The sequence below is a fragment of the Sorex araneus genome, chromosome 1 (assembly GCF_027595985.1).
Source record: "Sorex araneus isolate mSorAra2 chromosome 1, mSorAra2.pri, whole genome shotgun sequence".
Classification (NCBI taxonomy): domain Eukaryota; kingdom Metazoa; phylum Chordata; class Mammalia; order Eulipotyphla; family Soricidae; genus Sorex; species Sorex araneus.
This window is the reverse complement of record NC_073302.1, coordinates 364,068,848-364,083,833: the sequence shown is the minus strand read 5'-3', so window position 1 is coordinate 364,083,833 and position 14,986 is coordinate 364,068,848. Positions and strand designations below refer to the sequence as shown.

Genomic DNA, 14,986 nt, shown 5'->3' with positions numbered 1-14,986 from the left:
CAGGCAATATTGTGATTCCTAGAATTCAGAAGAGGAAAACGGTTCTGAACAGGAAGCCAGTAGGCAGTGACTATATGGTATAATACCTTCATGAGCTCTCACAAGCTACATGTCTCACAAACCTGGTTTATCTTCCAGTCTAGCCCAGTGTCTGTCTTCTGAGCCGCCTGTTAGCATTAACTTTAGCTCTCCTTTGTCTAAAATACAGACTTTTCATCTCTGAGACAAAGGGTCAATTCTAGACAGAAGTGAGAGTCAAATAAATGAGTGGAGGCGCTAACTAGTCGAGCATACTTACATTAGCACAAATAAGCTATCAGCTCTCCCTGGTCATCTTAGCTCATTAAAGCGACAAAACTAAATCAAGCGAGGAGAATGAATCATGTTTGGCACTTATAGAGAACAGGCCTCGGGTCAGGGTTAAGGTCATAAAGAGGAGGAGAGAGACCAGAACGAAAGCTACATTTGCTCTTAGGGTATCAGTTGGGAACTCGAAGGTGAAATTTCTGGAAAAGGCCTTCAATAGTCTAAAATGACCCAAGGATATTTTCCAATTCTATTCTATTAATGGAATGAGAAGCTCAACAGGCACCTGATGAAGTGTACCTAGGAAAATAGTAAAAGCATCGTGAACTTGTTCTCTAAACTCTGCTCCAGCTGAAGGTCAATTAACTCTTTCGGGGCAGAAGGCTATCTCTTAATGGAGTCAGGAGAAGTAATTCACCACTGAAAGGCCCTACACATTCATTTTTATCAGGCAAACTGGCAACAATTATGTCCCATTTTCTATGATGAAGAAGAAAATAATAGCAGACTCTCTCCTTTATTTATTTATTTTTTTGATTTGACAACGTCAGTGCGAAGTTTTCCACTCTAAAAAAAAAAACTGTGTGGTATTGAAACAATATTTGTTCTAACCTATAATAATCCCAACTCGAAAGTGTTTTAGGCATTTATCATTTTTAATGACTACGGCAAATGCCAAATTTTGTCCTTTTGAAGATAAAATGCTACCCTCAAAAAGTCATGGGATTTGCATATACAGCCAAGGCTGAGAAACGCACCCCAAAGCTGCCCTTTGGTTTTATGAGCCTGGCTGCGAGGAAGGTTTCCACAGTCTGTCCCTCTGCCAATATCATTATTTTACAGAGAGGCCTGCCAACATGCAGCGCGGAGCTGAGCTTGCGTGTCAGGTTTATTCAAGTGGCTCATTCTAGATGAGCTCTCTTGCCATCTCTTTACCAGGCATGACGGACTATCATTAATAAAAATGTATTGATCGCAGAATCTATTCCCGGCTATAAAAAAAAACCCTAATAAATGAGATGGCTACATGAGCAATAAATAATTCCCAACCAGAGAGAGTCCAAAAACTGTCAGAAACACATGACTCCCCATTTCCTCAGCCTGCATTCAATGGCATTAGAATTTTAGAGCTAAAGCGAGACCTAGAGATCAGTGCAATGCCCTCGCTTTGGTTTTTGGCAGAGGGTGGGGATTTGAGTCACACCTAGGGGTGCTCAGGAGTCTCCAGAGGTGTACTTGGCCGTGCCTGGGGGGCCCTGTAATGCTGGGGATCAAACTGAGGTCAGCCAATGGCAAGGCAAATGCTTGACCCCTAGTCAAGACCCCTACTGTCTCTCCAGCACAATGCCCTCATTTTTGAGGAAAGAAGTTGGTCCAGGACATTGCATGGGCAACTGTGCCCCAGGCCTAGGACTAGAAGGGCTAGGGACAGGACTCTTGTCTTATGGCCAGGGACAATGAGTGTCGCCAGAACAGTCAAAAGCATGATCTGCAGGCTCGAGGCCAGGTGCAGCTGCTGCACTGTTTTTTTTTATTATTATTATTAAGCATACTGAAGAAAGTCTAATTCTAGTGTGAATGGAGATACCATCCTCTCTTTTCGGAATTCTTGAATTATTAAATGATGAATACAATTAAATAGTAAAAGGTCATCTTCCATCTCTCTGCCACCAATGAGAGATGATTCTGCATGCAACCTCGGCACGATGGACGTGCTGGTTTATGGGCCTGACACCTTGCGTGGAACGTTACAAATCCCTGTGATGTCCTTAAGCTTCCTCTTCAATTGAATTGAAAGATGGCTGTGAACCCTGCTCGGGCAGGTGGCTCCCCATTGGCTGGACATTTCAGAAGGCGTTTAGAGCAGCCTGGGGGTGGGGGGTGGGAGAGAGTAGCTTGGCCTGTTTTCCTGAGAAGCAGGAGGCTTCTGACAGTAGCTGACTAGAATTTATGCAGAAAGATGACGCTGCCCGTTGCCTTTCTCCTCCACTCCTGATCCTTCCTCACAGGATCACATACATTTGCTTGCTTAGCACACATCAAGATCAAAATCCATTCCATGGGTCCAGAGAGAGTAGGGGGGTTAAAGCTCATGCCTTGCATGAGGCTGACCCCAATTCAATCCCTGGCATCATGTGGACTCCAAGCACCACGGGATGCAGACCTGAAGACCCCCCCACCCTGCTGCATGGCCCAGGTATTGCTGGCACCTGCAGGGTCCAAGAGGCACCACATTCTTGGGTCCCTATGAATTGCCGGCCCAGTTGGTCAAGGATCACTGGGAGGGACCCCCAGGCACTTGAGCAACTCTTGGGAGACCCCCAAAAGTCTATCCTCTAAGGATAGACCCGGGGTGGGAGGCTGGGACTAACTTATATTTGGGCTCAGTCTGTTCTATTAGCTACTGGTTCTGTACTGCAGTGAGTACAGAACTGCAGGGGGCCTACCCCATGCTTCAAGGTCTATATGAGCTTGTATTTTTTTGTTTGGGGGGGCCACTCCCTGGTGCAGTACTTGGGGGTCACTCCTGGTGAGGATCAGGGAACCATATGGTGCCGGTGATCAAGCCTGGCTTCTAGCTTGGGAAGCATGTGCTCCATCCCGTTGAGCTATCAAAGACTGCTTTGGGCCAAATAGATAGCAAAGGCATTATGACACATCCTTACGCGTAGCTGACCCCTAGTTTGATCCCTGGCACCTCACAGTCCTGTGAGCATTGCCTGAATACAGAGTTAAAAATAACCCCAAGCGGGGCTGGAGCAATAGTACAGCAGGTAGGGAGTTTGCCTTGCTCGTGGCCGACCCAGGTTTGATTCCCAGAATCCCATATGGTCTCCCGAGCACCGCCAGGAGTGATTCCTGAGTGCAGAGCTAGGAGTCAGCCCTGAGCATTGCCGGGTATGACCCAAAAAGCCAAAAAAAAAATAATAATAATAAAAAAGAAAGAAAAGAATAACCCCAAGCATCACTGGGTGTGACCCATAAAGCCAAATAAATAAAACAATAATTACGTTTGCAACTGCTGTGTTCTACAGAGGCACAGACTCGTGCTTTACCTGCATGCAAGTGGATATTTCGCTATTGTTTTTCAGCCACATCTGGCAGTCACTCCCTATGGTGCAAGAGATGCACCTACGCCTCCTGCGGGCAAAACCTGTACGTAGCCCACTGAACCATTTCCTTGGACCTGCAGGTTGATATTTAAAGTACATTTAAAAAGGAGGTGGGAGGCTGCAGAGATAGTACAGAGGTAAGCAGCTTGCCTGGCATGTGGCCAACTGGGATTTGATCCCCTTACCAGATAGGGATCCCAAGAACTTCCAGGTGTGGTCCCTGAGCACAAAATCAAGAGCAAGTCCTAAGTTCAGATGGCCCAAAAGCAGGAGGAAGGGAGGGAGGGGAAGAGAGAGAGAGAGAGAGAGAGAGAGAGAGAGAGAGAGACAGACAGACAGACAGAGAGACAGAGAGAGACAGAGAGAGAGAGAGAGAGATCCAAGTATAGTTTTTTTCCCCTCAGAAGTTTCTTTAAACAGCATAAGTTGAACTTTAAACCAAGAAAAATTTGTAAAAGATCTACATTCTGCAAGATTTTTTGAATAGCTACATCCTTTATAAACTCAATGTGCTGAAGAAGACTCTTCGAGTACAAAGGTCATGTAGTGAGTCCTTCAGGGAATGCAAACCCAGTGACTCCGCCTCCACTCCACACTCTACCACATTCTTACTGAGTTCTTCCTCAGAGCCAAGTGTTCAACTCAACTAGCAAACTGAAAGCTGAATCCAACACAGTCTGGGCCTTCGGAGAGCTCAGTGTGTTAAGGACAGCAAACCAACCCTGAATATGATGTCAGAGGATGATACAAGACCTGTATCATGTCTTATATTGTACAATACAAGACCATATTCCCACCAAGAGCTCCAACCTCAGGGGAAGGGACTCAGCTTGAGGTCAAGGAAATTTCTTTAGGAGTTAAGACGCCTGCACCAGTCAGCACGGGGAGAGGAGAAGGGTATTCGGCAAAGGAAGTGGCAGCACCATGGAGTCATGCTTTAGGGAAGAGCCGGGGCTATGGGTCACACCCTGGACACACCGGGGGCCGTAATGGAAGCCAGAGACCACTGTACAGGAGACCTAATTAGGGGCCGGAGCAGCGAAGCTTGGAAGTAGCAGGCTGGGGCTCACTGACGAATCCCGGCTAACGTTGTTTCATGCAGGGAAGGAGCAGATCTGCTTTAGGCTTGGATTTCTCTTGCAGCCATGTAAAGGGGCATTGGAAGACCCGGAGTGGTGCCAAACAGCAGCTATAAATCTACAGACGAAAAGATCCTTGGTGGTCTGGGCTTTGGGGTAGAGGAGGTGATGGAAATGTTCTTAAAATTGGATTGTGGAGGGACGAGACGGCTCTGTGGCCCAGGCACCTGACATGCAAACCTGAGGCTGCGAACTCTGTGCCCGACACCACCACCCACGCCTCTCGAGGCTGCAGGCTCTGCTGCGAGGGGTCCCAGTGCTGCAGGAAGTGTGGCAGCTCCAGGACATCGCGAGCACAGACGCACGGCAGCAGAAAGGAAATTTAATAAAAAAATTGGACTGTGACAAAGACAGCGCCACTCCCTACGTTTACTAAACACCACTGAATTGTACTTTTTTTTTTCTTTTTGAGTGTCTCCTGGTGATGCACAGGGGTTACTCCTGGCTCTGCACTCAGGAATCACTCCTGGCTGTGCTGGGGGACCATATGGGATGCTGGGAATCAAACCGGGTTGCCTGTGTGCAAAGCAAATGCCCTACCCGCTGTGCTCCAGCCCCCCTGAACTGTACTTTTTAAATGAGGGTTGTTTCTGTCATGGCGTATTTTTAGGGTTGGGGCCACATTTGGTGGGGACTCAGGGTCTACTCCTGGCTCTGCGCTCAGAGACCACTCTGGACAGGACTTGGGGACCATCTGGAACTGGCCATGTGCAAGACAAATGCCTTCATGCCTGTGCTATCTCCCCAGCCCCAGGCACAGTTTCATATGCAAATTATAGCTCAGTAAAGCTGCTGGGAAAATAAGGGGCAGTTTCAGACACACTGAAGTATCCGAACTGATGATGGGCTGGGTATAGGCACTAGAGAGTTAGAGCTCCCTGGGAGTGTGGGGAGGCAAGAGGAGTCACGGATGGTTCTGCGGATCTGACTGGGGAGGGGATAAGGCAAGAAGAACCCTATTGCGGATGATGGCGTTGAGGTGTCTATGAATCCAGCATTTCTCAAACTCCACATGAATATCTGAGGTACACACACAGAGTTTTGTTGTTATTATTGTTTTGGGGCATCCCCTTCCCCAGCCCCGGTGGTACTCATGGGCTATTCCTGGCTCTGTGCTCAGAAGTGACTCTTAGCAGTGCTCAGCGGAACATATATGGCACAAGGATCTGACTGGGGTGCACAGAATGCAAGGCAAGTGCCTTACCCCCTGCACCAGCTCTCTGGCCCCATGCATGTTTATTTTTGAGGCACTACTAGTCACAAATTTCAGGAGTCCAGCTTGAACCTTGATAAACGCATACACCACACTGCACCCGTCAGGGTTCTAGTCACCATTTATCTCTTTACAAGTAACTCCCTCTTCCCATCCTTTCACCCCACTTTTCCCTCCCACCCCCGGCCTCCCACCCCAAATCCCCATAACCAACATTTTGTTGTCAGAGCAAGGTTTTATCTTCTCTTTGTAAACAGCTGAGTCCTATTCCTTATATACATATGCCTCTTTGTTCGTGGATGGGCACTGAGGTTGTGAAGTCACAGCTATCGCCAATGGGATTACAGTGGACAGTCTCTGCAGGGTAGAACAGAGCTGCAGCGTTGGATGGTGCCTGTGAGATGCCAGGCACCCCCCTAGAAGGACACCAGAAACATCTCCTGCCAAATGTCCTCTGGGGACAAAACTGCTGCAGCCAAGACCCACACATCAAGAAAGAAAGATCTTAACTCACTTTTCCCTTAATCTTTTTTCTTTGAGATGGAATTCACATATTATACTATTTATTGTTTAACACTGTACAATTAGGTGGTTTTAAGACCACCAGGTTAAACAATCGTCAACACTACGGCTAGATGATCTCACCATCCCCTGAAAGAAGCTATTAGGAATTGTACCCTTTCCCACTTCCTACCAGTACACCCATTTGTGTATATCACCAGGCGAGGGATCCTCAGAGCGCTACCATGATTCCTCACAGCCAGCATCCTGGGAAGGAGGACGTTTTTATTTTTCCTTATGTATATATCAAAGGGTAGAAAAGCTGGATCATATGGAACCCTCCGTTTAACCTTCTGAGAAACTGTTAAACTATTTCAAAGTGGCGGAGTTGTTCTATATTCCTGGCAGCAAGTTGTAAGGGTTTTGATTTCTCCAGGTGCTCAACACATGGGATCTTCCTGAACTCATAGCAATTGTTTGTTTATAAATAAACTTTATTTTCATTTAAGCAGTGCTCAGGAGGCTCGCAGGGCCACTCTCTGTGATACTCAGCCAGTTACACCAGATAGTTCAGATATACAGGGGAAGAATTTAGGGCACCTCAGGACCTGCAGGGCCAATCCTGGCTTGAGGGACCATGAGGTGCTAGTTTGAATTCAGGCCCCGATGCAGGCAAGCATGATTCCCAACCACTGAGCTACCTTCCCAACTCCTAGGCTACGCTATCTATAGGGAACTTTAGAGATGAGAAAACTAATGGTCAGACAAAGGGGACAAATAAATCAGTAGAGTCTATTTCAGCACTGAATTTTCATTCTATTGATAACCATGTAATTTATTACAATAATATTCTGTACTTCACAGAAGCTCTGAGCAAGATGACATATGATCTGTTTGTATAATTTTTTTTCAGAGAGCCATCCGCATTCATACACTTTCCTTTCATCTGTTCACACATCCTTTGGCAAGCATCCCCTCTCTTCTTTGCATTATTACTTTTGCCCTCTTTATTGGATCATTCCACTTCCCATTAGCATAACTCTGTAGTATCTCCCATCTTAAAACATAAACTTCCTTCTACCCATCTCCCCTTCCTGTGTCAGTCCCAATCGTCTTTCTTTTACAGCAAAACTTCTTGTGTTATCTCTTCTCATTTGCTTCCAACTTCTCCTCTCTGTTCTCAACCTCATTTCCAACATTCCACCCGAATGTCTGTCAATCACCACTGACTGTCATATTTAAATGATCCCCAGGCCTTGAATCACTCAGCTTAGGGGTAACTTTGCATACAATAGCCATTCCCTCCTTAAAACACTTTCCACTTCTCACCCAGACGAGACCACTCTCATTTCCCCCCTTCCTTTCCTTGCTGCCACTCTGCCTCCATCTCATTCACTGTTTCTGTTTCATCTTCCCAACCTTGAAACATCAAATTATCATGGGACTTGGTCCTTGGACCTCTGTTTTTCTCTTAGACCCCAGGTAAACTCCCAAATATTTTTTCTGCAGTACACCCCCCAATCTCTCCCAGTCCTCCCAATCTTCACACACAGTAAATGCTAAGTCCTTTCATCCACTTTTCCATGGAGCTTGGAGTCATCCCTGGCTCCTTCGTTTTGTTTTGTTTTGTTTTTTGCAGGGAGCACACCCAGAAATGCTCAGAGCTTACTCCTGGCTCTGTGTACTCTGAGACCTCAGGGATTTCTCCTGATTGAGCTCAGAGGGTTATACGGGGCTTTGGGGATCAAACCTCTGTCAGCCGTGTGCAAGTGTGTAGTGTCCTACTCATTGTGCTTTCTCCGTGCCCTGACTTCTCCTCTCTTTGGTCCTCATTCCTCCCATCAGTTTTGTTCAGAATCTCATTTCCATGTGTTTCTTCCGTTAACGCTCGAGTCCCCACTGCCATTTCTCAGCTGGGTATGACCACTGCCTCCAAGTAAATCTTGATTCCATCCATGCCCCTATAGTCCAGCCTCCCACAGCTGCCAGGGGAGCCCCTTTAAGGGGGTGGGAATGTGAAGTGTTGACCCAGCTGTCGCCTCCACACTTCTCTATGCCCAAACTCATGGAGTCCCTCCTCTGCTGACTCTGGACTTGGCCGTGGGACTTGCTTTGGCTAATGTGGCAGTGTAGACATGCCACAGCAGAGGCCTGAAAGGAGCATGCTCACTGCAGTGTGGCCTATCTTGCTGCTGGGACCCCTCTGGCTCCCCGAAAGGACTGCTGGAGGGGTGTTGTGTGGAGAATGGCCCCGTCCAGCCTGCCTGTCCAGTCACGTCCCCAGCTCGGAATGGGTCGATCCCATCCAGAAGCCATTAGCCGGGGACTCAGTGGACGGGGCTCAGTGGACAGGGCACCTACTTTGCATGGGGAAGACCCGGGTTTGAGCCTCAGCACCATGTGGTCTTCCCAGCACTGCCTGGAAGTGAACCCCAGCACTGCTGGTGTGGCTCCCAAATGAAAGCAACCAAGAATAACATGGTCAAACTGAAGCACCATGAACAGCTCACTGGGTTATAGTCATTTCTGAATAATAAAAAGCTAAAGCCACTAAATTCTTGGGCAGCAGTGAATCAGCACTTCTCTTGTTAACCGCTGTACTGCTATTTTACACAGAATAAAAGCCAATGGCCTCCCACAGCTTAAAGCTCCTAATGAAATACTCTAGGCACAGCCCTGACATCCCTCCCCACCTGCTTTATTTTTCCCTTGTCATTGCCTGACATGTGCATTAAATATTTGTTGTCCGTCACATCCCTCACACACAGAGGAGATGCCAAAATGAATGGTCTACAAGGGCAGAATTTTGTCTGTTTGTTCAGCAGTCTAAGAACTATAGGAACTTTATCAGCAGGAAAATAATGAAAATAGTGGTGCTTCTGCCAAATTCAGTTTCTAGGCCTATCACCTAGAATATCTCAGGAGGCCCACATGGGGATGAGGCAGCTGGGCTCAGGATGCATGTATGCTGAATTCCTGGCACCCTGCCCTAGGAGAACTGTCCGACTGCCTGGCCCCGAAGGACTCAGCAGTTCTGGCCTGTCATTAGCCAGTTTGGAACTCAGGTCCTTTTAGTTTTTCTTTCCCCCATCCTCCCTCGATTCCCCATCATGGGTGACCTCATGTTGTTAAACCAGCTAAATATCCAGTTATTGATGGGGGAAACACACACACACACACACACACACACACACACACACACACAAAATGCCAAAAAAATACATACTATCAGCATAGAAATTTATTTGAATTGAAAATAATATGGTTCTATTTAGAATGTTATAATTCTCTAAAGCAAATATCATCATTGGCTCTGAAACAGATCTAAAGATGTCATTCTTCTGAAGTCAAAAAATATGTAGTAAGAATGTACAAGGGAGCAAAACATAGAAAACACGTTTGCTGAGTAGTGGGAGTTGTTGTGAGGGGCACACTGAGATCCTGCAACTGAGCCCAAATGAAGAGCTGCGAGGCAGGAGTGGTCTCCCCCATCACGTGCCTGGAAAGTGAAGGTGTGATGCGAGCATGCCACCACCAATGCCAGGAGGCCACGGGGTCCTGGCACCGCGGAGGGGCATGGGAGTGACGCACTGCACCTCCCCTTCTCCGGCTCCTTTCCTCATGCTGATTTGTTTTCTTTCCTTTAAGACAGGGCTTACCCTGTTGAAAAAAGTTTGGTTTTATTTGAAGAGCAGAGTAACTCAGATCCTGATCAAGTACACAACGATTTAGATGAAGATGTTCAGGGATCGAACTTAGAAAAAAAGGTCAATCGGCTCATTAGCAGAGACCATCAGTGGATTGTAGAAAAAAAGAAATCAGAGAGGATGTTTCCTAAATCATTTCAAAGAATAAGCAGTTAAAAATGGGTGGAAAATCCTAGGGTTTATTTGGCCTTAGAGGATCAAAAGCAGATGGGTGGCCTGTGATTAAACCCCTTTACTTGTGGAGTGAGCTAGGAGGAGGCTCCAAGGTAGAGTTTGGTTTCCAACAGTGTCCACGGCCAGAGGCCGCCTCAGATGCTCTCCTCCTCCCGCAGGAACTGGAACACGGACGAGAAGTCTTTCTTTGCGTAGCCCTTCGCACACATCATCCTGTAGATTTGGTGGGCCTGGCTGCCCAGAGAGATGGGGCTCTTTGTGTTGGTAGCAGAGTCTTGCGCCAATCCCAGGTCCTAAATCAGACAAGGCAGAAGGAAACACACTGAGACGTGGCCAAGGTTCACCTGCACTGGCGACTCCTGGGGCCCGGGTGTCAGAGAAGGAAAAATGAAGTCTGAAGAGGTAATGGTGCTACTAGCACACAAGAAGAATGTGTGTGTGTGTGTGTGTGTGTGTGTGTGTGTGTGTGCGCGCGCGCGTGTGCGCGTGCGTGCAGTTATAGAGAGGTATATTTAGACATGTCTTCACGGACTATAAAGCTGCTGTGGCCAGAAATCTTCATTTCTGGATATCTACTCTCAGTCATCTGCAAGATGTTCCTGACATCTGATGACACTGGGAGTTGTGTTTTGTTTTGTTGGGAAGGAGGGGGCATGCCCAGCTGTGCTCAGGGATTACTCCCAGCTCTGCACTCAGATTACTCCTGCTGGGGCTCAGATCACTCCTGGTGGGACTCAGGGGACTGTATGTGGTGCCCAGGATTGAACCCACTTGCCAGGCAAATATCCTACCTGCTGCCCTGGGAGATTTTTTTTTTTTTAAATCTGCAGAAGCCTAAGATAAGTGCTATCATGGAATGAGTGAACAAGCATTCAATCTGTTATTCAATAAATATTTAGAAACTGTTGACTGTGAGGCATCTTCTACGCATTCATTATGGACACCAGCATGACTAACACTGTTCTCAGTATGCGTGCTGCCACAGGGAAGGCAGGCAACAAGATGAACACTAACATTCCAGAAAATGACAAATGCTAGGAATAAAAATAAGGCAGGTGAAGAGTTGGGAAGTGATGAGTGGGGTGGGAGAAAGAGTTCTGATAGGTGAAGTATTTAAGGGAGACATTCTTGGGGTATGGACAACAGACCCAATACTGGCATATTAGAAATAAGTGAATTCTTTGGAGAGTTGGGGGAGGAGTTTTGGGAAGTGGCCAAGCCAGACAAGCCCCATAGGAGGATACTTCGAGGTTATCCAAGAAATAGTAAGAAACCCACTGTGACTCAAGGAGCAAAGATGTTAGGGGCAAGAAGGAGGCCCAGGACGGAAGACAGAAGCTTTAGCTCATCTGGTAAGAAGTCTAGACTTTAAGAGTAAAGGGACAGTCATCTTTACATCTCAGAGTGAAGCTCTAGCTCTAGAAATCTGAATGTTGGGGCTGGAGTGATAGCACAGTGGGTAGGGTGTTTGCCTTACACACGGCCGACACGGGTTCAATTCCCAGCATCCCATATGGTCCCCTGAGCACCACCAGGAGTAACTGCTGAGTGCATGAGCCTCATCGCCGGGTGTGAACCCCCCCAAAAAAAACCCCAAAAAACTGAATGTTTGCTTAGAAATATTGAAATTATAACTCTTTACTAGAGTTATAGAATATTCTAGAGCTAAAGTATAAGTTAAGGCTAAAGAATATTCACTACCACTCAAATGGAATCTTGCCCAAACTTGAAAAACCTGGAGAAAATGAAAGACACAAATATTTGAAATAATATTCCCTGTACTTTGCTTCATGTATTATTTTAAAAGAGCCATAAACAAGTGGCAAAAATCATAGATTTTCTTCTTCCCATTACTATTCTCACCTCTCTAAGCATGGAAAAGTTATTGAGTAATGAAAAGAGAACGATGCAGAATATTTCTATGCTTGGAGAAACAGCCTAGCTAACTGAGGAGTTACCTATACCATCCACTCAAAGGAAAAGGAGCAAGAAGAATGCATGAACTCGCTAGTGTATTGAGTATCTAGGACGTTCCAGGTGCCGACGTTATTTTGTGCTTATTTATGTAACTTTCACATCTATGTTAAACTTAAATTCCTCTACAGCTCCTATTCCCAGGCCGAAGTAAAGGGTAGCTGGGCAGTGAAGCCCAGAGACAAGTCCCAGGGCTGAGCTGGCACAGAGAGCTGGTCAGACCTGGTGCTTTCTAAGCAGAAGCTTCTTCCTTCCTCTACCTGATTTGTTAGCAGGTTCTCTGCTTGAGCTCTTGGCATTCCTAAGGCACCAAATAAGCCACTGGGTCACATCCTATTTCGTATGAATACATACTGGAAATTGGGCATAAATGTGATTCTTTCAATGTCCATGTACCTTTGTGTACCCGGCAATTTTAATGAGAACAACAAACTTTAGGTGCTACTTGCTGTTTTCAAAACAGCTGCTCAGGGGGCTGGAGCGATAGCACAGCGGGTAGGGCGTCATCTTCCTTGCACGCAGCCGACCTGGGTTCAACTCACAGCATCCCATATGGTCCCCTGAGTACTGCCAAGAGTGATTCCTGACTGCAGAGCCAGGAGTAACCCCTGAGCATCGCTGGGTGTGACCCAAAAAGCAAAAACAAACAAACAAACAAACAAAAGACAGCTGCTCAGTACAGTGATAGACACCCATGTGCCGGGTCTGAGAGCCTGAACACAAGGTACCGATTAGCATAAAAATAAATATTTTTGACCGAATTATAGAGAAATAAAACTGCAAAATAAGAAACACAGTTTTTAATGTTCTTTCATCCAATAAATATTTAAAGTGTGCTGACAATGTGCCAGAAGTCAGGGTGCAGTGATATGTCCGAGAACCAGCGAGTGTGGGGGTTTGCTAATGAACAAGAAAAGGGGCAGAAAGGAGATTTGTAAGGTCCCAGTTGAGGGGAGCGGGAAGACAAAGGTGAACCCCCCAAAGCAGGCCAAGCTAGGACATGTAGGGTTGAGTAGACCCCTGAACAGAAACACTCCATCTGGAGGTTTTTCCAGTCTGGGGAGTGGAAACTGGAAACTGCTTGCTGTGCTGTGGGAAGTGACTGGGCAAAGGTGAGAATAAGGGCAAGCTGACCAGTGAGAGGTGAGGGTGGGAAATCAAACTGAGGCTAAGCCTAGGGTCAGGCAGAAACGGAGGTGTTTGCCTTGTGCGAGGCTGATCCAGGTTCCCCGGCACCACATATGGTCCTCTGAGCCCTGCCAGGAGGATTCCTGCGCACTGCTGGGTGTGGCTCAACAACCAAAACTGAGAAGAAAAAAAAAAGAAAGAAAAGAAGCAGAAAGAATGAGCAGCGTATCAGGGAGAGTGAAGGGCAGTTGGCGGAATATAGTCTGCAGGTGAATGAATTATTGCTTTGGTGATCAGAAAAGAAAAAAAAATACATTTGGGGAGAAATATGCTTTGTCCAGAAACACGAATGTCTGCCTCACCAAAGAAGAATTTCCTTAAGTTGACAGGAAGCCAAAGATTTTCTTTCTCAACAACTTTCCAAAAATAGATATACTCTAAGAGTGGGAGGATGTATTTACTATGATGAGAAGGATCCTCTCTTTTTTGTGATAGGCACATTTCATATCAATGCATTATTAAACATCAGAAAATTCTTACTCCATTCATTCTAAGGACTTGGTCAATCCTTGCACAATCGTGAAGAAACAAGATTTTACCAGCTTATACTACAAACCAACCCTAGCACAAAAGAAAAATCCCAGCCCACAATTTTATCCCAAGAGGCCAGGAATAAAAACAAACAAGATTAGAATTTTTATCTAGGCCCTGTTTTCACTCATTTCCAATGAGTAGGTAAATCACTGTTCTAGTAACCTGGCCTTCGGGGACAGACATGTGTCTGGTTGAAAAGGGTGGCTGTGTGCAGGGGAAAGGGGAGAGGAGGAGGAGAATGGGAGCGCCAGCATTGTTCCCTCTCTCCCACCCCGTCCCTGCATTCGCCTTACCTTAGCCATGAGTGCTGATCCGAATCCACCCTGATAGTTATTTGCAGAGGGAACTCCATCCATCACCCCAGGTACAGGATTGTAAGTGTCACTTGACCAACATCGTCCCGAGCTCATGTTCAGGATTTTAGCCAAGAGCCGAGGGTCAAGCCCTAACCTGTCAAAGGTCAAAGAAAAGAAGTGTTAACTGTCAAAATGTACAAGTCACGTGTGACTTATTTATGTGTGAGGATGCTCCGTCTTCCCTCTCCATTTACTCCATGTCTTCAAAAATCAAAGGGACTGATGAGAGGAAGAATCCAATCTCAAATTATAGGATATTAAAAACTAGTGATTAAACATTGCTGAGTCAGGCCATTCTGCATGGAGAGAAAACTTTTGCTATCCTAATTTTAAGAAACAATAGATAACTGTATAAAAGTGTTGTCAATTTATCGCACACCTGGGTTTTCTAGTCTTTTGGAAATTATTGTATTTATGTGTCACATAAGAACCTTAAACCAGTATGATCACCTAAATTCTACATTCATGATTCACAAATGATGTATTTCAGGAAGAAATATTGACAGATAAACTAAGTATCATGGGAGTCCGTGCAGATGCATTTATATGTATGTTTATTCTTCTAGCTTTTATGAGGATAAATGTAAGAGATGAGCCAAGAGCAGTAAAATAGGCTTATGAGAAGTTATCATTATCCAAGAAGACATTTCTTGCCGCAAACTTTTCCTTATTTATTAAATCTTCATTAGACAATCTTGCTTATGAAGCAAGTCTGTACAGAGTTGTGACATATGCTATCTATTCAGAGACATGCATTATAGTTCTGGGTCAACTGCTGATA

The 14,986-nt window shown here is 46.0% G+C and overlaps 1 protein-coding gene across 1 annotated transcript in view; it reads right to left on the bottom strand.

Annotated features, from left to right (window-relative positions):
• Window positions 1–9,495: 9,495 nt before the first annotated feature.
• HIBADH (3-hydroxyisobutyrate dehydrogenase) overlaps window positions 9,496–14,986 on the bottom strand; it is a 106,940-nt gene continuing 101,449 nt past the window's right edge. Inside the window, exons 7-8 of the mRNA XM_004604057.2 lie at window positions 14,143–14,299; window positions 9,496–10,446 (exon numbers count right to left, since the gene is read on the bottom strand). Of these exons, the coding sequence (XP_004604114.1) occupies window positions 10,288–10,446; window positions 14,143–14,299 (316 nt within the window). The 3' untranslated portion in view covers window positions 9,496–10,287. The remainder of the gene's footprint in view (window positions 10,447–14,142; window positions 14,300–14,986) is intronic.